Below are 21349 nucleotides of genomic sequence, written 5' to 3'. Positions count from 1 at the left end.
TAAGTAACTTTGTGGTTGCGTCTGGGTGCCAAACTCACTTGTTCTCCTCCTCTTCTCTTGAGTTCTTCTTCGGTTGATACTTCTTTGATAGATTCCTGTGAAAAAATAACAAGCAGCAAGGTTCTGTTACTACTAGATACAACCACAATAATATATATATATATAACTAGATACAACCACAATAATATACACACACACACACACACACACACACACACACACACACACACACACACACACACACACACACACACACACACACACACACACACACACACACACACACACACACACACACACACACACACACACACACACACACACACACACACACACACACACACACACGTTTGGGTGGCAGGTAGCCTTAGTGGATAGAGCGCTGAGCTAGTAACCGAAAGGTCACTGGTTCAAGTTCGAGCCGACAAGATGAAAAAAATCTGTCAGCGTTCCCTTGAGCAAGGCACTTAACCGTAATTGCTCCAGTGTCACCGCTGATAGTGGCTGACCCTGGCCGTGACCCCACTATCCAAGGGTGTCTCAGGGGGAGTTGACATATAAAAAAAACATTTCCACATGTGAATCAGGAAAAATATAAGTACCCACCAAATGATTATTATTACAATGTGTTTACTATCCCAATGGGTTATTATAATGTGCCAACAGATCATCTATACCAGAGTGCTTTCTGCCATGCCTCACCTCCATGCCTCCCCTGCAACCTCCACCTGCAACCTCCATGCCTCCCCTCCTACCTCCATGACTCCCCTCCCACCTCCATGACTCCCCTCCCACCTCCATGACTCCCCTCCCACCTCCATGACTCCCCTGCAACCTCCATGACTCCCCTCCCACCTCCATGACTCCCCTCCCACCTCCATGACTCCCCTGCAACCTCCATGCCTCCCCTGCAACCTCCATGCCTCCCCTGCAACCTCCATGCCTCCCCTGCAACCTCCATGCCTCCCCTCCTACCTCCATGACTCCCCTCCCACCTCCATGACTCCCCTCCCACCTCCATGACTCCCCTGCAACCTCCATGACTCCCCTGCAACCTCCATGACTCCCCTGCAACCTCCATGCCTCCCCTGCAACCTCCATGACTCCCCTGCAACCTCCATGACTCCCCTGCAACCCCCATGCCTCCCCTGCAACCTCCATGCCTCCCCTCCCACCTCCATCCCTCCCGTTCCACCCTCCCACCTCCATCCCTCCATTTCCACGCCCTCTGTTCCAGTAATAATGCTTATGGCCCCAGGACCAAAAATTCACAATCAGTCACCATGAAGAAACATGCTTTTCTCCTCCGGACTACGCCCTCTTTCTGACATTGGCTGCACAAGCCTGCTGGCACAAGATGAGTGTGTCAAATAAAACAGGCTGGCATACAGATTTAGTATGTAGTATGCTGTTCAAAACTGTCAGCTGTACTGTAGGTGAAGGGTTAATGAGAGGACCCCAGAGTTCTGGACCGTGTAACCACTGTGACGAATATACTGAGATTCATGCACTCTGAATCTGCCTCTGTCCCTCCCGCTCTCTGTCCCTCTCTCTCTCTGTCCCTCTCTCTCTCTGTCCCTCTCTCTCTCTGTGTCCCTCTCTCTCTCCCTCTGTCTCTCTCTCTCTCTTTAACTCTCACTCTGTCTCCCTTGTTTCCTCTCTTTCTCTCTGTTGCTGTGTTTGTTTGTTTGTTTAATAGTGATAGTCGGATCAACTCATCACCCAGCTCCATTTTTTCTCTGTGTGTCAACACAGTTTAATACAGACTAACAAGCACACGCATGTACGCACACACAACCACACACAGTAGCCTACTCAATCAGCCAATAAAAATAGGTAAACCTATTAGAAGAATCCACCTACAAACGGCAACAGACCAGACAAGCCAATTAGATTTCAGCAGACAGACGCAGAGTGAATCAGGAAGCATTGAGGCATGCTGGTTGGCAGGCAGGCAGCGAATGGTGAGTCACATTGTAGCTTGGTCCTCTTCACTCATGCATGATGTGCTGCTGTTTACTATGCTGATGTTTGGACCATTAACCCTTTCAGTATGAATAGAGGTCAGGTCCTACATGGTGAGTAGAATGAAGGTTGACAGAAACAGTAGAATAGAACCCCTGCAACAACATGGTCATGGCTGCCCTTTTAATGTCAACTGTATAATGGAAGAAATAAAATAGTGATGCAATAAAGACTATTATATTACTGTACCAATATAACATGGGCAATATTAATCATGCTGACTAACAACTAGTCTAGAATTCATTGGTAGAAGAAAAATGAGACAATAATCATCATTATTAGACTACCATGCAAGCCGAACTCCACCCTTAACAAGGCAGTATAGGCCTCCCGAGTAGCGCAGCGGTCTAAGGCACTGCATCGCAGTGCTAGAGGCATCACTACAGACCCGAGTTTGATCCCAGCCTGTGTCTTGGGCCGGCCGTGACCGGGAGACCCATGAGACGGTGCACAACTGGCCCAGCGTCGTCCAGGTTAGGAGAGGGTTTGGTCAGCCAGGATGTCCTTGTCCAATCGCACTCTAGCGACTCCTTGTGGCGGGCCGGGCACATGCACGCTGACTTCGGTCGGCAGCTGGACGGTGTTTCCTCCGACATATTGGTGCGGCTGGCTTCCAGGTTAAGTGAGCAGTGTGTCAAGAAGCAGAGCGGCTTGACATGGTCGTGTTTTGGCGGGCTCTCGACCTTCAACTTTCCCGAGTCCGTACGGGAGTTGCAGCTATGGGACAAGACTGTAACTACCAATTGGATATCACAAAATCGGGGAGAAAAAGGGGTAAAAAGAATAATATATATATATATATATATATATATATATATATATATATATATAAAATACACACATACATACATACATACATACACACACACACACACACACACACACACACACACACACACACACACACACACACACACACACACACACACACACACACACACACACACACATCACTCCATCATGAATGAATCATGCACGTGGTAAAAGCACTAAAGCATGTATTCTCTCTCTCTCTACCACAACCCCCCTACTCCTCTAACCTTGTGTCTGCTCTGTTGCTAGGCAGATCTACCTCTCCTCCCTCGCTTTTGAGCCTGGCTGTCTCTCACTCATGGCCAGATGTTATGGCAGAATGCATTTGCCCTTCCTCCTCCGTAGCATAGTTAACCAACACACAGACAACCAGAGGGTGCCTACTTAATGAGGATTAGACCAATGTGTGTGTGTGTGTGTATATGTGTGTGTGTGTGTGTGTGTGTGTGTGTGTGTGTGTGTGTGTGTGTGTGTGTGTGTGTGTGTGTGTGTGTGTGTGTGTGTGTGTGTGTGTGTGTGTGTGTGTGTGTTGTGGTAATGGAATATGAGTTATTGTGCCCCATATTGAGTGATACTGTGCCACACAATATATTTTTAATACCCATTCCCCTAAGTAGTATGCACACAGACCTTAACCTATTGTCCTGTACTGTGGATTATACCAATGTGTGTTACTGTGCGTAATGCACCGTAGCCTACTTTACTATTTTATTTATTTTTTATTTTACCTTTATTTAACTAGGCAAGTCAGTTAAGAACAAATTCTTATTATCAATGACTGCCTAGGAACAGTGGGTTAACTGCCTTGAAACATTGTGCACGTTTATCCATTCGATACAGTGGAGGCGGGTTTAACCTAGATTATACCAGCGTCTGCTGTTTGGTTTGGTGAAATATGCATTTGGTCAAATTTTCTGGCATTTCTCTTTTGATAATGTCTACTGATGCGTTGTAGTGCCATGTTATCGCAGAGCAGAGTGAGGTGTTTGTCTTGTTGAGCGTTTAGTGCTAATGGCTGAAGCAGTGGTGCCAAACTGCTCACCAACCATCTGTAAGATATTTCACACACAGCAGAGAGTTATCACCCTGTTCAGCCCCAGAGACCATAGAACAGGTCTATCAAAGATCTAACAGACTCCAGAACTCTATCAGAACTCTCATTCACACCGACAACGTGAAGATACAGTAGAATTACAGCACAGAGGAAAGGGAGAGAGAGGAGAGGAGAAAGAGACAACAACAGTGGAGAAGAGAGGCAGGAAAGAGGGAGGAAAAAAGAAGAGAAAAACATGAGTAGCGAACCAAACTTCCTCCAGCACAAAGGAGTGACGGATGGATGATCAAAGGGCCAATTTCAGTGTGTTTATTAGATTGAATGTTTTTTAGATCTACTGTAGCAGGGCTGTGTTCTATGGGTCTGAGCGTGCCCAGTAGATTCAACCTGCTTTAACGAGCTAACTTTATCAGGGGGAGAATAATTCGTCCGGATGCAGAAACAAACAACACACACAAAGATGCACATTGTGTCCAACCCAAAAAAGCTTTATAAACAGGCCTATCCATTCTGTAACGTGCAAATCCTATTTTCCTGTGATAGCAGAAGGCCGTCCACGTGGGAAACAAATGTGTTTCAGATGGAGAGATATGAGTCCTACAGTTCTACTGTTTAAGCAGAGTGAATTAAAACATCTGACTGCCACATCTGCAGAGCCGTCAGGTTCAATAAAACACATCACAATATGGAAAGACTATCCCTGGGTCACAGATACCAAAGTGAGACACATACGGAAACTAATTAGGTCATTACGTGTGTGTGTGTGTGTGTGTGTGTGTGTCATGCAAACAGAGTAAGGAACTACTAGTCCTATTATCTCCTTAGTGAAGGGAGATTTATCTAGAAAGAGAAGGAGGTGGGGTTAGGGGTGCAGATGAGGGGTGCTGGATGGGGGTTGGTCAGTAGTCAGTAATTAGAGTCTTTAGCCCTCCTCTTGGCCCTCTCTAGGGAACCAGATAAGGGATTTTTTTGGGCAGACCTCTGCTGTTTGTTGTTGGGGTAGAAGAGAGCCTAGGAAGAGGATGCCCTCACACCCTCACCCTTACTCTATTTGAGGAGAGGAGGGCTTGGGGGTGTTTAAAAGGGGGGGAGGAACTAAACAACCGATACTCCACCGTGATTGGAGAAAGAGAAATGTGGGTCAGCGTTGGCTGGGGATGATAATACTGATACCTTGTTACTATGGCAACACATGCCTCCCACCCCCCACCCGTCGCCAACCTTATTTCCTCTGTCCTCAAGCAAAAAAACAGCAAGAAAACACTGTCGTGCAAGAGAGAGAGAAAGAGAGAGACTACAGACACAGCGAGATGGAGAGAGACAGCGAGAGCAACAGAAAGAGAGAGACAGGGATGGATAGAAAGAGAGACTTCCGCTACAGGCATCATCATTCTCTTTATCTAGCCATCCACCTGGGTAAAGCTAACATCCCTCTGTCTGTCAGGCTGAGCTCTCTGATAGGACCTCACTTAAACAAACTCAGTAGTGATGTGCTCAATGCAGGCTGAATGAGGTGTACACTGTCAAACTGTCAGTGAATTTGTCTGTGTGGAAACATGACAAAGCTTGTTTTTAATGGCAGTGAAATACAGTATCTTAAACAATATTGTTTTGCTTTATCTTGGCCAGGTCGCAGTTGTAAATGAGAACTTGTTCTCAACTAGCTTACCTGGTTAAATAAAGGTGAAATAAAAAAGAAATAAAAAATACTAATAATTCATTTTAAGCATTTTTCAAGACACCCAGTCAGTTTTCATACACAAGATATATGTTATAATTTCAGTGCATTTGGAAAATATTCAGACCCCTTGACTTTTTCCACATTTTATTACGTTACAGCCTTATTCTAAAATGTATTAAATTCATGTTTTTCCTCATCAATCTACACAAAATACCCCATAATGACAAAGCGAAAACAGGTTTTTCTACATTTTTGCAAATTTACCAAAAAATAAAAACAGAAATACCTTATTTCCAGAACTATTCAGACCCTTTGCTACAAGACTTGAAATGGAGCTCAGGTGCATCCTGTTTCCATTGATCATCCTTGAGATGTTTCTACAACTTGATTGGAGTCCACCTGTGGTAAATTCTATTGATTGGACATGATTTGGAAAGGCACACACTTGTCTATATAAGATCCCACAGTTGACAGTGCATGTCACAGCAAAAACCAAGCCATGAGGTTGAAGGAATTGTCCGTAGAGCTCCGAGACAGGATTGTGTCGAAGCACAGATCTGGGAAAGGTTACCAAATAATTTCTGCAGCTTTAAAGGTCCCCAAGAACACAGTGGCCTCCATCATTCTTAAATAGAATGAGTTTGGAACCACCAAGACTCTTCCTAGAGCTGGCCGCCCGGCCAAACTGAGAAGTGGGTGGAGAATGGCCTTGGTCAGGGAGGTGACCAAGAACCCGACGGTCACTCTGACAGAGCTCCAGAGTTCCACTGTGGAGATGGGAGATCCTTCTAGAAGGACAACCATGAGAAACAAGATTCTCAGACCATGAGAAACAAGATTCTCTGGTCTGATGAAATCAGAGAAGCCTGAATGCCAAGTGTGACGTCTGGAGGAAACCTGGCACCATCCCTATGGTGAAGCATGGTGGTGGCAGCATCATGCTGTGGGGATGTTTTTCAGCGGGAGGGACTGAGAGACTAGAGGGAAAATGGAGCAAAGTACAGAGAGATCCTTCATGAAAACCTGCTCCAGAGTACTCAGGACCTCAGACTGGGGCAAAGGTTCTCCTTCCAACAGGACAACAACCCTAAGCACACAGCCAAGACAACGCAGGAGTGGCTTCGGGACAAATCTCTGAATGTCCTTGAGTGGCCCAGGCAGAGCCTAGACTGGAACCTGATCTAAAATCTCTGGAGAGACCTGAAAATAGCTGGGCAGCGACGCTCCCCATCTAACCTGACAGAACTTAAGAGAATCTGCAGAGAAAAATGGGAGACTCCCAAAACACAGGTGTGCCTAGCTTGTAGCGTCATACCCAAGAAGACTGCCAAAGGTTTCTTCAACAAAGTATTGAGTAAAGGGTCTGTAAATGTGATATATATATTTTTTGATACATTTGCAAAAATGGTGCTTTGTCATTATGGGGTATTGTGTGTAGATTGATGAGGGGGAAAAACGATTTTGTCCATTTTATAATAAGACTGTAACGTAACAAAATGTGGAAAAAGTCAAGGGTTCTGAATACTTTCCGAATGCACTGTATGTTATACTCTGTATGCTGAAGAAGGCTGAGGCCGAAATGATTGAATTATTGAAGAATACTATCCATTTCATTCATTGGTGAAATATCTAGACAGAGAAATACACTTACAGTATCATAACAGGGCAAAACAGAAACACTCACCTAATCTGCTTTGCATAGCTGATTTCAATCTCCGATCTCTCTTTGACAAATTTACTGTACCTCTCCACGAACTCGATGCCTGACTGTGTATGCTTCTCTAGGTTATCAAACTGATCCTGCAAACAGAAGAGAGAGAAAGAAAAACAGGCATGAATATAACATCCCAATACTTAGGAAGAGCGTTCTGTGATTTTGTTGTGGCGGATTCGCAGTGCCACAAATACAAACCTTTCTAGCTGCAAGAACAAAAAGTTTCCTACATGACCTTTTGCATGTGTTGACAACGTGTTAGCCTCACTTTTTGCCAGCAGTACTGAAATGCCAATGAGTTTAACGTTTCTAGATATACATTATAATGGCTGTACAACGCCTGCTCACATTACTCACAACGCTGTGCTAATATTTTCCCTTCTCTAAGGCCAAGGGTTTCAAAGTCAACAATTAGCTATACTCTCTCACTTTGCTGCGGACACTTAAAGCTCCAACATTTAACTTTTTAGACGACCTGACAAAATTCACAGAGATGTGAAATATTAGATCTGTCACTCTCATTGAAAGCAAGTCTAAGAAGCGGTAGATCTGTTCTATATGCACTATTCCTATGCTTCCCATTTTTAAGGTTTGTTTTTGCATCTTTTACTTTCGATTTTGTACATTAGATTCAAACAGCTGAAAATACAATATTTTTGTTTATGGAAAAGTGTCACGTCCTGACCAGCATAGGGAGTAATTGTATTATAATTTGGTCAGGACGTGGCAGATGGGTATTTGTTCTGTATGGTTTAGGTTGAGTGTGAATTTTGTAGGGGTGTTTGATTTATTATTTCCGGGTTTTGGTTTATGTTCTATGTTTTGTATGTCTAGGTTCATTCTAGTTCTTTGTATTTCTATGTCTAAGTAATTGGGTGTTGGACTCTCAATTGGAGGCAGGTGTTTTCTGTTGCCTCTGATTGAGAGTCCTATATATAGGTTTGTGTTTTGGTTGTAGTTTGTGGGTAGTTGTTTTTGCATTGCGTTGTATATAGCCTGCAAAACTGTTCCTGTCGGTCATTGTTTCTTGTTTTTTCGTGGTGTTCACATTTAAATAAAAACATGATGAGCACGCAACCCGCTGCGTATTGGTCCACTTTTTCCGACAGCGATTTCTCCGTATCTTCAGACGAAGAGGAGCGTGACAGAACTACCCACCACAAAAAGACCAAGCAGCGGAGGAAGTCTGGTGAGGACCGGGGAACACGGCTGGTAAGGGAGCCCGAGAGGCAGCCCCAATATTTTTTTGGGGGGGCACACGGGTAGTTTGGCTGGGCGAGGATTGAGCCCCAGGCCAAATCCCCGTACTGTTTTTGGGCGACATATGACTGGACAGGTCCCGTGCTTAGGGGTGATGGGTGCTGTGGCGAGGCCGGGTATTTTCAGGCCGGTATGCGCAGTACCAGCGCCCCGCATGTGCCAGGGGAAAGTGGGCATCCAGCCAGTAGGGGTGATGCCAGTCCTGCGCTCGAGACCGCCAGTGCGCCTCTATGGTCCAGTGTTTCCCGCTACACGCACTAGCCTTGAGGTGCATGTCTCCAGGCTGGCACGTCCAGTACCAGCCCCACGCATCAGGCTTGTAGTGCGTCAGCCCAGCCTCGGCAGTCCAGAGCCGCCCACCAGTCCGGAGACGCCGGGGCCGCCCACCAGTCTGGAGCCGCTGGGGCCGCCCGCCAGTCCGGAGCCGCCGGGGCCGCCCGCCAGCCCGGAGCCGCCGGAGCCGCCAGGATCGCCCGCCAGCCGAACGCAGCCAGGGACGCCCGCCAGCCGAGCGCAGCCAGGGTCGCCCGCCAGCCGGGCGCAGCAAGAATCGCCCGCCAGCCGGGCGCAGTCAGGGTCGCCCACCAGTCCTCCGGCGCGGCCAGGGGCGCCACCTAAGTGGGCGACGCCGAGGTGGAGCGGAGTCCACGTCCCGCACCTGAGCCACCTCCAGTATAGGTGGGTTGGGGAGGGGGGTGTTGCACAGGTGCCGTTGTTGACGGCAGCCACCCTCCCTTCCCTCCCTCTAGTTATGGGTTTATTTTTTGGTTGTCTTGTTGTCTAGGTGCATTCGGGGTATGCACCTTTGTGGGGGGGGGTACTGTCACGTCCTGACCAGCAAAGGGAGTAATTGTATTATAATTTGGTCAGGACGTGGCAGATGGGTATTTGTTCTGTATGGTTTAGGTTGAGTGTGAATTTTGTAGGGGTGTTTGATTTATTATTTCCGGGTTTTGGTTTATGTTCTATGTTTTGTATGTCTAGGTTCATTCTAGTTCTTTGTATTTCTATGTCTAAGTAATTGGGTGTTGGACTCTCAATTGGAGGCAGGTGTTTTCTGTTGCCTCTGATTGAGAGTCCTATATATAGGTTTGTGTTTTGGTTGTAGTTTGTGGGTAGTTGTTTTTGCATTGCGTTGTATATAGCCTGCAAAACTGTTCCTGTCGGTCATTGTTTCTTGTTTTTTCGTGGTGTTCACATTTAAATAAAATATGATGAGCACGCAACCCACTGCGTATTGGTCCACTTTTTCCGACAGCGATTTCTCCATATCTTCAGACGAAGAGGAGCGTGACAAAAAGGTATTTCACAGCAGTTTAGGTGGTACCATAATTCTCTACACTACTTGATTGTTTTGCCACATAAACTGAAATTAGGCAAACTATTCAAATTTTAGCAACAAGGAAATGGCAGAGTGCATCTAACTTATTATCCAAGTCTGTTTGGCACACCTGCCTTCTAATAAGCTAATAGGGTCGAATAAAAAGAGCTCAGGTAATTGAATTTAACAGTGGAACAAGCTGGCCTTTCTACCTTAGTGCCTAGTCCTTCTTGGAGCTAGCTGTACCGATTCCAAAAGAGACTAACCAGCCAAAGCCACCAATCAGATAAAATGCTTGACTTATTGATAGGTGTAATTCATGTTTTTGATGTCATTGTGAGGTTTGGGGGTTTCATAAACAGCTAATATTGTGGCTATGACACACATTGTCCTCTATGGGATAATGGATGCCTGTAGTATTGCTGTACTTTGGTTACAAGCAGAAACACTAATCATGTAGTGTTGAAGTTACAAGAAGAAACATTGTAGCTATGCAGTGTTGAGGTTACAAGAAGAAACATTGTAGCTATGCAGTGTTGAGGTTACAAGAAGAAACATTGTAGCTATGCAGTGTTGAGGTTACAAGAAGAAACATTGTAGCTATGCAGTGTTGAGGTTACAAGAAGAAACATTGTAGCTATGCAGTATTGAGGTTACAAGAAGAAACATTGTAGCTATGCAGTGTTGAGGTTACAAGCATAAACACTGTAACCCTGTAGTATTGCTGTAAGCTATTTTGGTTACAAGCAGAAACACCTCCACCGATGAACTGGCCCCGACTCAGAGGGACTTTTCACCATTTACAGAAACCCATTCAGTCTCCTTCACTCAAGTAAAGACTTCAACTGTAGGCTAATTTTAGAGTACCCTAACCCACAATGGCCTTGTACATTATTCATAGCTTAATACAGTTATTCCGCCTAAACACTGTCCCTCGTCAGTACTGTACAGTCTAACAGGAACAAAAAGGTGCATGATTGTCAAATTCATCGTTTCTATGCATTGTCTCTCCTCTGTCATATAGGCCAAGCATGTGTAGAATACGGAAAAACTTAATGATGCTGCATAATGTTGCCTTATCCATTACCTTATTAAAACACCTGATTTCAGCCAAAATGTCTTGAGAATAGAAATAGGCTACACTACAAACAGGCTAGTCCATATACAACAGTTGCACTGTACAACAGCCTACCAAAAACAGCCCTACTGTAGTGGATCACACACTCGAGTAGCCTACCCCTCAGAACATTTTGCAATGATGCGTCTCCGTCCATTGACAGTACTAGCAAAGGAACACAGACGATACAGCTTGGTTAGGGTTAGTTTTACATTCACCTTGGTATAGCTCCAACAGTTCCCCATCCTCTCCTCCATCATCTGTAGTCCACCTCAACCCAAACCCAATGTCTGTTGTCCTCAACCCAACCAAAGCTGCCTGCAGCACTTCATGCAGTATATTCCCCAACTGTCACTGAGCTACTGTCCCAGACCAGTCCTATGAACTCGACAGGGTTCTGAGTGGGGGTGTCTTTGTGCTGCTGTAATCCCTCGTTTTACATTGCCTGACTGCTACAGCTAGCTGCCTCAGACACAGGAAGTGGATGTGGTTTGAACAGCTTAGCATAAGTGCTTGATGCTCAACATTTCGGTCTTTTTTTGGGGGGGGGACTGTGGATCAGAGTCTGTACCATTGCTGCAATGAACATAATGCTACAGCCAACATGAAGGCCAACACATGTTTAATACATGATGAGTGTTAATGTAGGGATGAATGAAAGCATCAAAACCAGGAGTGTAGCTTGGTACTGTAATAAAACATGGATGTTTGCCATCTAGGGCAAACAAGGACAAGATTCAGTTGGAGGGTCTTTTCACACAAATGTCCCTCAGTTGCAACAACCACACATTCATGAACCACTCACCCACCCACTCATGTGAAGAGACGTGAGATGCAAAACAATTGGCTATTCGATTGATTTAAAAAAGATGCCCTAGTAGCTACCTCTCTATCATATTTTTTCTTTGTCACTCCCCCCTCTCTCTCTCTACAGCATGCTCTCCTCTTCCCTCTTTCTCCTCATCCCGTCTTCCCTGAGGAAGTGCTCAACGCTTGTTGTCCGCCTCTGTGTCAATTAGATTCAGCAGATCTCCTCACAGTGATTGGTTCATTAAAACACTGTATAGCAGCGACTCAACAGGATCTCACCATAGAAACACATAATGCTGTTCCTCCAAATACATAAGTAATCCTCCACACCTCACTGCACCCAAACACACCCTTCACTAACACGCACAACACACACCCTTCACTCACACACACACCCTTCACACACACACACACCCTTCACTAACACGCACAACACACACCCTTCACTCACACACACACCCTTCACTAACACGCACAAAACACACCCTTCACTCACACACACAACACACACCCTTCACTCACACACCCTTCACTCACACACACAACACACACCCTTCACTCACACACACAACACACACCCTTCACTCACACACACACCCTTCACTCACACACACCCTTCACTCACACACAACACACACCCTTCACTCACACACAACACACACCCTTCACTCACACACACACACCCTTCACTCACACACGCCCTTCACTCACTCACACACACACACACACACAACACACACCCTTCACTCACACAACACACACCCGTCACTCACACAACACACACCCTTCACTAACACGCACACACAACACACACACTTCACTCACACAACACACACACAACACACACCCTTCACTAACACGCACAACACACCCTTCACTCACACAACACACACCCTTCACTAACACACAACACACCCTTCACTCACACACACACACCCTTCACTCACACACTCTTCACTCACACAACACACACCCTTCACTAACACACACAACACACCCTTCACTCACACACACCTTTCACTCACACCCTTCACTCACACAACACACACCCTTCACTCACACAACACACACCCTTCGCTCACACACACACAACACACACACCCTTCACTCACACAACACACACCCTTCACTCAACACCTCACACACACACACACACACCCTTCACTCACACAACACACACCCTTCACTCACACACACCCCTCACTCACACACACCCCTCACACACACACACCCTCACACACACACACACACACACACACACACACACACACACACACACACACACACACACACACACACACGAGGAGGAAAACTTTGAAAATAAGTGTTTAAATGAATGTTTTCAAGTGATATCCTCTGGAATCCAACACAGATCTTGTTGATGCATCAATTATTAGGATTTTGCAAAAAAAAATTAAGTCACATTACCCTTCTCAGTTGAGACAGCATGGTGTCCTATAGTTGCAGAGGGGAAAGGTATACCCCTGTCCAACATTAAAATCCAACCAAGGTCCAACCCTCCCCTTCCCAGAGTAATAGCTAAGGCAGCCTCACTGTGGTTAGGTTAGAAAGGGTATCATTCCCCAGAAAATTCAGAAGTTTAAGAGCAGTATGTTATTCCTTATTCCTTGTCCCCATTTCCACCACATGGACCAAAATCTGCCCTGGTCTGTCTGAGAGAAGCATTCCTCTGTCTGGAAGCAACGAGGGTCCCGGAGCAAGAGATGCAGTACTGACTGAGACAGACATTCACACTCCTACACACACTCTACATCTGAGACCAGCCGTAGCCTGGGAGCACGCAAGCTAAATGTTCCGTCAGGCGTGAGGTGGTCTCAGTGGGACCTGAGACAGGGAATGATTCATTGAGGAGAGGAAAAAAGGGGGGCGGAAAAGAGGTGGAGTGGAGAGAAGAGGAGGAATTAAGAGGGAGGGCACTGGAGTGGAGAGGAAGAGGGACCACTTTGACTAAGGATAATGCAATGATTACCAACATCACCTCATTCATTACCTGGACAACACACGGCAGCAGGACTGTGGGGACACTTCTGCGAAAGATGTGTCACAGTCACAATGTGACAAATGTCTGAATAAATGAATACTAGGCTAGTTCATATGAGAGAGAGAGAGAGAGAGAGAGATGAGATAGAGAGACTGGCTTTCCAGTAAAAAGGAAAAACCCTTGGCCAGGCGATTCCCACAGGCGGAAAAGGGCTAATAAATGTTGAATAACAGGCTACTGCACATTGGAACAAAATATCAAGGAAAACTACAGAGAGGGAATCTGTGTCAAAGGCTCACGCTAATATCACACAGAGCCAACATCACCATATTCTATTACCTTGACACATCAAAACAACAATCCAGCAGAAAAAAGGGAGGGGGCAGACAGTCAAAGCATTTGTAGTCTTGCTCACCAGAATCTTGGGCTTCCGCTTCATGAAACACTTCATCATTGTTTCAATAAATTTCTGAAGTCTATATAAAATCTGCCTTCATATTGAAAACACCTCAGACCGTCTCATTGTCTTATTCTGATGAAAACATGACTATGGGACATAGCGCCTCTCTCTCCTTCTCTTTCTGTGCTACAATACCATATCACTCCTGGTATAATCCAGGCTGCTCTGCCTTTTATATCAGACACAGTGTGGACAGCAGCCAGCTTCTATATAATACATTAGCCACCACTAGAATGCTGCTGCCGCTGTGCATGAGAATGGACTATCTGGCTGTATCCCAAACCACTCTTCTTCTTCTTCTTACCACCTCCTTCTCATCCTCCTATTCTCTCCTCCTCCTACTCCTCCTCTCCCCAACACTTTCCACTTTTCTAACATGGAATGAAAGGTAAAAGATTACTTTTGTTGCTACCGTAAACTAATACAATGATTGTGCATAAAGCCCCCAAGGTAATATCCTGGTGTATGGACTTCCAACTTAAGCCACAGGGGGCGGTAGAGGGTAACAATGCCCCCATTATACTGGCCCCTGAAGGTGATCGGTCAACAACACTCAGATAGGGTCTGCAAATCATTGAAGTACTCCCTCCCCCCTCTCAATCTCTATCGCGCCCACCCCCTCTCTCTTTCCCTCCCTCTCTCTTGCACACTAACAAACACATTCCATTGACACATCAGTTCTCCAGAGGGACTGCTGTGGTTGCTTATTTTTAATCTCTGTCAGAACAGAACACCAAAGAGCTACAATTCAACAGCCAGAAACAAGACCTGCATAATAATGGTCCTGTAAGCCTTGTTACATGATGATTCACTATGACAGGCCTTAGAAGAAGGAAGACAAAAACCTCTGATGAAATGTTTGACATGGTGCCCCCTCTTTCTGAGGGGTTGTGAAAGAGGATAAAAGGAAAGATAATGAAATCATCCATTCAGAGCCTTCCAAAATACTAGATGGACAAGTAATGTTCACAGATCTAGAGAAACCTCCTATATAAGCTTTTTACATTCAGATTTAGATTCATTTGTTGGCACATAACCAGAAGTTGGTGGTTTGCTGTTGTACTTTCATACTAATGGAAGACTGCTGGTGCTAGCCAGGATTAGGCTGACTCAAAGACACTTCCAATCATGACAGGCTAGAACTGGTCTGTGTCAAACCCTACAGTAAGTTACGCTCCATTTGTTGTAGGCTGTATAGACACTACAACTACCTCCAACACATCTTTACAGGTCAGTGCTCTCAATAAAATCCCATGTCAGAGTCACTCACAAGAGGAAATCAATAGGCCATTAGGAAGAGCCAGAGAGGTGAGGGGTCAGTGTTCATAGCAGGTCATCTGAAATATGGGAATGATATCTAATATACGGCTGACGCCAATTAGTAGACTGGTCGATTGTTTGGTCGTTAGGCTGTTGGTCTACCGAGATTGTTTTAATAACATCTCAGTGAACTAATCCATTGCGGAGGCTAAAAGCCAATTCAAGCTTGATCCAAAAATGTGGTGGGAGGCTCCATATGGAGGGTGTGACACAATTGTGCAGCCTCCAGAAGCATGCAGAGGTAAAATCCAGCTCCGTACTGCATCGCCATGCGCCTCCCAAATTTTGTATGCAGAGGGCTCTGTACAGCTCTGCATTGACATGATTTGTTGACTGTAGGTGGGGGCAGTACATCCTGTAAAAAACACAAACTCACTTCCTTGACAACAGCTCTGCACTGCCCCGCGAAGAAGTATAAATGCCCTGACTTCTGCTGAGGCCGTATCACCGTAAATGCTGCAGGGCTGAGGCCGTATCACCGTAAATGCTGCATGGCAGGGCTGAGGCCGCATCAACATAAATGCTGCATGGCAGGGCTGAGGCCGCATCACCGTAAATGCTGCACGGCAGGGCTGAGGCCGCATCACCGTAAATGCTGCACAGCAGGGCTGAGGCCGCATCAACATAAATGCTGCACGGCAGGGCTGAGGCCGTATCACCGTAAATGCTGCACAGCAGGGCTGAGGCCGCATCAACATAAATGCTGCATGGCAGGGCTGAGGCCGCATCAACATAAATGCTGCATGGCAGGGCTGAGGCCGCATCAACATAAATGCTGCATGGCAGGGCTGAGGCCGTATCACCGTAAATGCTGCATTGCAGGGCTGAGGCCGTATCACCATAAATGCTGCACGGCAGGGCTGAGGCCGTATCACCTTAAAATGCTGCATGGCCAATGCAGATGTCAGATTGACCATGTGCCCAGATGCACTTCTCTCTCCAGAATGCGCTCTCTCCCACCAATTTGTGCACCTTCATTATTTCATAACTTCATTGTGTGAATTGTTTGTGTTTGATAGTTACTGTCTATCAATTCCCCATTACATATATCACCAGTAGGACATTTACCATTAATTTCTATAATTTCTAATCTATAATGTTTGTTACTTTGGTTATGGTAATTTACGTTAATGCTTTCAATATCATTATTCCAGTCTTCCCGTTATCATTGTCGGAGTGGACACATTGTTTGCAGAGTGCACAACCTATGCTACACTTGTGAGAAACAAGTTTTGGTTTATTTCATTCCATTTACAAGTTTGGTCTATTTAGTCATTGTCTTTTGTTTGGAGCGCTCCTCTCAATGTTGACCTAGGACACGCACGCATATAAGTAGGCCTATAGGCTACCTGGCCTGCACGCAAATGTAGGCATATAAAATGTGCCCATTTGGGCATCTGATAGTACTTCTGATTGGCTTAACTCACCACCACTAATGACCTGTGGAGCTTCTCAAAGTAATGTTGTTTTCCTCACCTCAAACAGCAAGCAAGCAAAGTATGTTTTTACATCCATTGAGAATTACAAATAGTTCCTCAATGTATTTGAATTGTTTTCCAGCTCTTTCCCTTTCGATAACCACTCAGCGTGAAAGGGAAAAATGTCATGCTCTGATCCAGTGGAAATGTCATAAAATAGGCCTACCTGATTACTTATCAGTGCTTGACTTGGACTGAAATAGGTTTCGATACTCATTTTGGGTGCTGGTACTGTTTATTTTTTGGTGCAGGAGCTCCACAATACTTTAGAGCTAATATTCTATAAAAGGAACAGGAGTTCAAGCAGTAGAAAAATTGAGGTGCCGGTACTCAGCTCCGGTGAGCTCCTGCCCAAGCCCGAGCTCACTGGCTTTAGGTAGGCTATTTTTTACATAGTTGGCAATGGCAATAGAAGTTACTTTTTAGGTTTGTATAATTTTCATTTAGATTAGGAAAGAATTTTGATTAACCACATGACAATGATTTTGAGATACGAAGACATTATTATAAATTAAATAAAACTGTTATGGTAATGTGCATATGAAAACGATAGCTGGCACGCAGATCGGTAGAAAGAGTAAGATAAATTGGCATTCCACATGAGAAAGGTTGCCGACTCCTCGTGTAGGTATCCTCGTGTAGCCTATTACCGGTAACTTCAGGAGAATAATGCCAGAATCTGTGAAAGCCAGCACGAGCGGGAAGAGAACAGTTGGGTCAGGTAAAGGTTTTTTTCTTCTGGTTATCTAGATCTCTGGCGCCCACTTGAGGCATTTGTCTTATTTCATCAAACCAAAAGAACAGACGACTTTCGGTCAACTAAGATTTAGTTTTTGTCGGGGGCAGCCCTAATCTAATAGACTGTTAAGTAGTTGTCCAAATGAGCAAGAGTCATGGACCTACATGTTTCTGTAAGTCACAAAAACACACACACACACACATCAGGTGCTAAATCCGGCGCTAAAGATAAGCCTAAACATAGTCAGCGTATTACCGCATTATGGCGTGTTTTCAAAGCATCATGGTTTCAAACTTATCATATACTCATCATCTGGCCTAAATGTTTTCTTCACAAGGGAAATTCTATAAATTGTATGTAGCAAGTTATTTTAGGAGTCTCTTTGCATTATAATAATACTGGTGGTATACCGCAGACAGACAGAACACATTAAGAAGCAGTCTCCCACTGTTCCTCCAGAAATACCATTCCACCACAGGAAACGTGGAGAGGGGGACACCAGATGTCCCAACAGAGGAGTGGGGGGGACAGAGGGGACAGATGCTTTGCTAGGGGTTTAAAGAGGAGGAAAATGACAATAGCTAAAGAGGGCTTAGAAGTAATTGTCTCAGTCAGTGATCCTTTACATAATAGTAGAATAGAAGTATGGACCAGATGTTATGTGTAGGGAGGGCAAAGAGGAGATTTTTCTGACCATGTGACCTGACAAGGTAAAATTCCTTGGCTATAGGCCTAACTAGGGCCCAGAGGTTTTCCTTGGCTATAGGCCTAACTATGTCACAGAGGTTTTCCTGGTCAGTTCACATGGACAGAGACAAACTCTGTGTCTTTGTTACAAGGAAGGAATAAGTAGTTCCACTGAAAACTATCACATAGGCTACAGTAGTATCAAATATTAGGCTGATTGGAGAGATTTGGATTCTATGACATAATAGATCAGGATAATAATCTGAAATCCCATCTTGATTTTAGCATCTTGAGGAAGCTCCCCACAGCTTGTTGCTGAGTTACTGAACTGGACCTATGTGCACCAAGTCACATGATGTAGCCTAGAGGCTATCCTGTTGGCACTTGTGCTAAACTTCCAACTTATTATCTAGTAAATGAAACATACAGAGCCAACGGTGAGGACCACAGGTCAGTATAGCAATATTATCACTGTTTTACTAACAGGGGAAAAGTAATTTTGTAATACAGCATTATTTTTGATCTCCTATAGTCTAAATGTCATATCTATTTAACAGAAGTGGGAGGAGAGAGGGGTTTTTCAATGAGGTCATTCTAAGAATCTCTCTCATTGAGAGTCTCTGATGCACAAAATATCCCTAATTGGTTGGTTGGTTATGTAGGACAGACTCATTAGTCATCCATTTATCTGCTCTTGAGAAGAACCCCCCCCCCCCAATGAATATCCCATCGCTGCTAGCAGGTCTACAGTACAAGCACCAACAGAAGCTCTGGACCTGGCCTGTCTAATAAACTACAGCACACAATGGAGCAAAATAACAGATTTCCTCTGTGCCCTGTGTATGTCAATGCATTTCTTCAGTGTGTCTCACGAGAGTGGGCATCCGACCACAAGGACAAATATTTAGTGGGAGATGCCGACCCGGGTCCCAAGCACAGAGGCTTTGTCCACCGGACTGGGTGGGAACAATACTCTCCACAGGAGAAGTCAGTAACCCCTGGGCCGAGGACACACACACACACACACACACAAACTGCGTATGCACACAAATGCACGGACACACGGCACACAAGCATGTGCACACACACACAAACTTGTCCACTAGACCATTGAGTATCACCACAAACATTTGCCTTAGTGACATAATGGCCTAACGTAGATTGCATATTTCTTTATCTCAGATATTACACTGTAAAATCACACCACTGTTCAGTCAGTCAAACCCTCTAAAATGTTGGTCAGTGTTGAGTCAAACCTGTTCCTCACCTCACTTAATTTATAGACTAATCAATGCTGATAAATAGGCTATGGACATGCTGCATGTATTACTTTATATTTTAATGATTGTCAATTTCATACTATTGCCTAGCTGTCTCTCTCCCCTTTTCTTGTCAATTCATTCTCTTGTAGTCTACTTTCGTAAAGCCTAAGGTAGGCTGAGGTTTTTTTATACGTTTTATAAAAAAATTGAAATATTTGCTCATGTCTGTCATACACTGGTGGCTTTGATTGACGGGTACTTTTATGGGGGTGTGCGTGTGTGAGATCACTGATTCTCTCTATAGGACAGTATGTCCATTCATAAAGTTTCCAAAAGTAGCATATCTGAACTCCATCTCTGTAATAAGAATCAAACGCTCCTGTCATGATTGAATCTTGTAAATGGCCTGTTTTCAGTAGCTTAGGCTACATTATTTGTCTCATTATAACGGCCTCTCTTTGAATGCCAATGCCATCACATGACGAGGCAGCAGGGTTTGTGACGTTCCGCAAATATTTAGGAACATTAAAAAACAAAAAAATCAGACTTCGTGTGAATGGATTTGTGAGTCTAAGTATTTGCAGGAAAGCCAACAGACAGGGACAAGGTAGGCATATATCTTTATTTTGACTCCGTCATGATCTGATTTACTTATTTTTTTATTTAATGTTGTGTCAATACGAAAATGCGATAGATCCTCTCCAACCTGGCATTTCATAACTTGTAGATTAATAGTTAAGTAATAACCTGAATAATAACAATGAAATGCCATGATAATGTTGAAGTGTAATGACTTGTTTCAAGTGGGTTTAATTAAGAAGCATATCCATGTTAACAAGTGTACAAACAGAATTGTGACCTCCCCTTTTTACATAGGGCCTTGTAGGCCTAAGACAACAGTATCATACTTTTAAACAAAATGGACATCTACGAAAAACTAATGAAAAGGGAAAGGAAAAAACGAACGAATTGCACATTTTTTTTGAGTCTGATAGCATATATGTTAAGTTGTGTCAATAAGAAAATGTGACAATCCTCTCCAATCTGACATTTCTTAAGTTGTATACTAAACTAATATTTAGAGGTAATCATTTGGCTTGGGGGGTATCCAGATTGTCATACTTTCATACCAACCTTGTACCATACTGGGACATTTGGTAATACTGGCACAGAACACAATGGGCACTGTTTTCAAACCTAACTGCTACTCTGTAATACGAAGGTTAGCAATGCTAATAAGTACATGTAAAATCCCATAGAAAATGCTAACGAGTGCATTGTGAACATTTTGTACAGTTTGTGACTTAAACTTATTCAAGTATACAAGTAACTCAAAAATGCTACTTACAGTTTGCTGCATTCACATAACAAATATTAGCCAGCAAGGCTCTTGATCCGCGAGGGGATTCTCTGCTGTTACCAAGCCAATGCTTGACTTGCTAGATAGCTAAGTAGCTACTAAATTAGCAAACCTAATGCAAAACTGCAGAGCATTTAGCATATTTTAGACAGTTAATTTAATAGTGGCAAACATTTAGTTGTGAATTTCATACTGTAATTCCTAACACTGATCTGAATAAAACCATGGAATGTCACATACATTTCT

At 44.4% G+C, this 21349-nt stretch overlaps 1 protein-coding gene across 27 annotated transcripts in view; it reads right to left on the bottom strand.

Moving 5' to 3' along the window:
* The window catches only part of LOC106568736 (formin-binding protein 1), a 115123-nt gene that overhangs the window by 69130 nt on the left and 24644 nt on the right, over positions 1-21349 (bottom strand). For 24 of the 27 annotated variants that reach the window (XM_045692406.1, XM_045692371.1, XM_045692398.1 and 21 more), the window contains exons 2-3: positions 7258-7373; positions 39-95 (exon numbers count right to left, since the gene is read on the bottom strand). In XM_045692406.1, the coding sequence (XP_045548362.1) occupies positions 39-95; positions 7258-7373 (173 nt within the window). Of the gene's footprint in view, positions 1-38; positions 96-7257; positions 7374-11203; positions 11470-13223; positions 13585-14212; positions 14479-21349 lie in introns of those variants that run through there. The other 3 variants (XM_045692396.1, XM_045692413.1, XM_045692392.1) reach the window with 3 other exon arrangements.

Source organism: Salmo salar, chromosome ssa01, assembly GCF_905237065.1.
Source record: "Salmo salar chromosome ssa01, Ssal_v3.1, whole genome shotgun sequence".
Classification (NCBI taxonomy): domain Eukaryota; kingdom Metazoa; phylum Chordata; class Actinopteri; order Salmoniformes; family Salmonidae; genus Salmo; species Salmo salar.
Note: the sequence above shows the minus strand (reverse complement) of the source record. Positions and strands in the feature narration are given on the sequence as shown.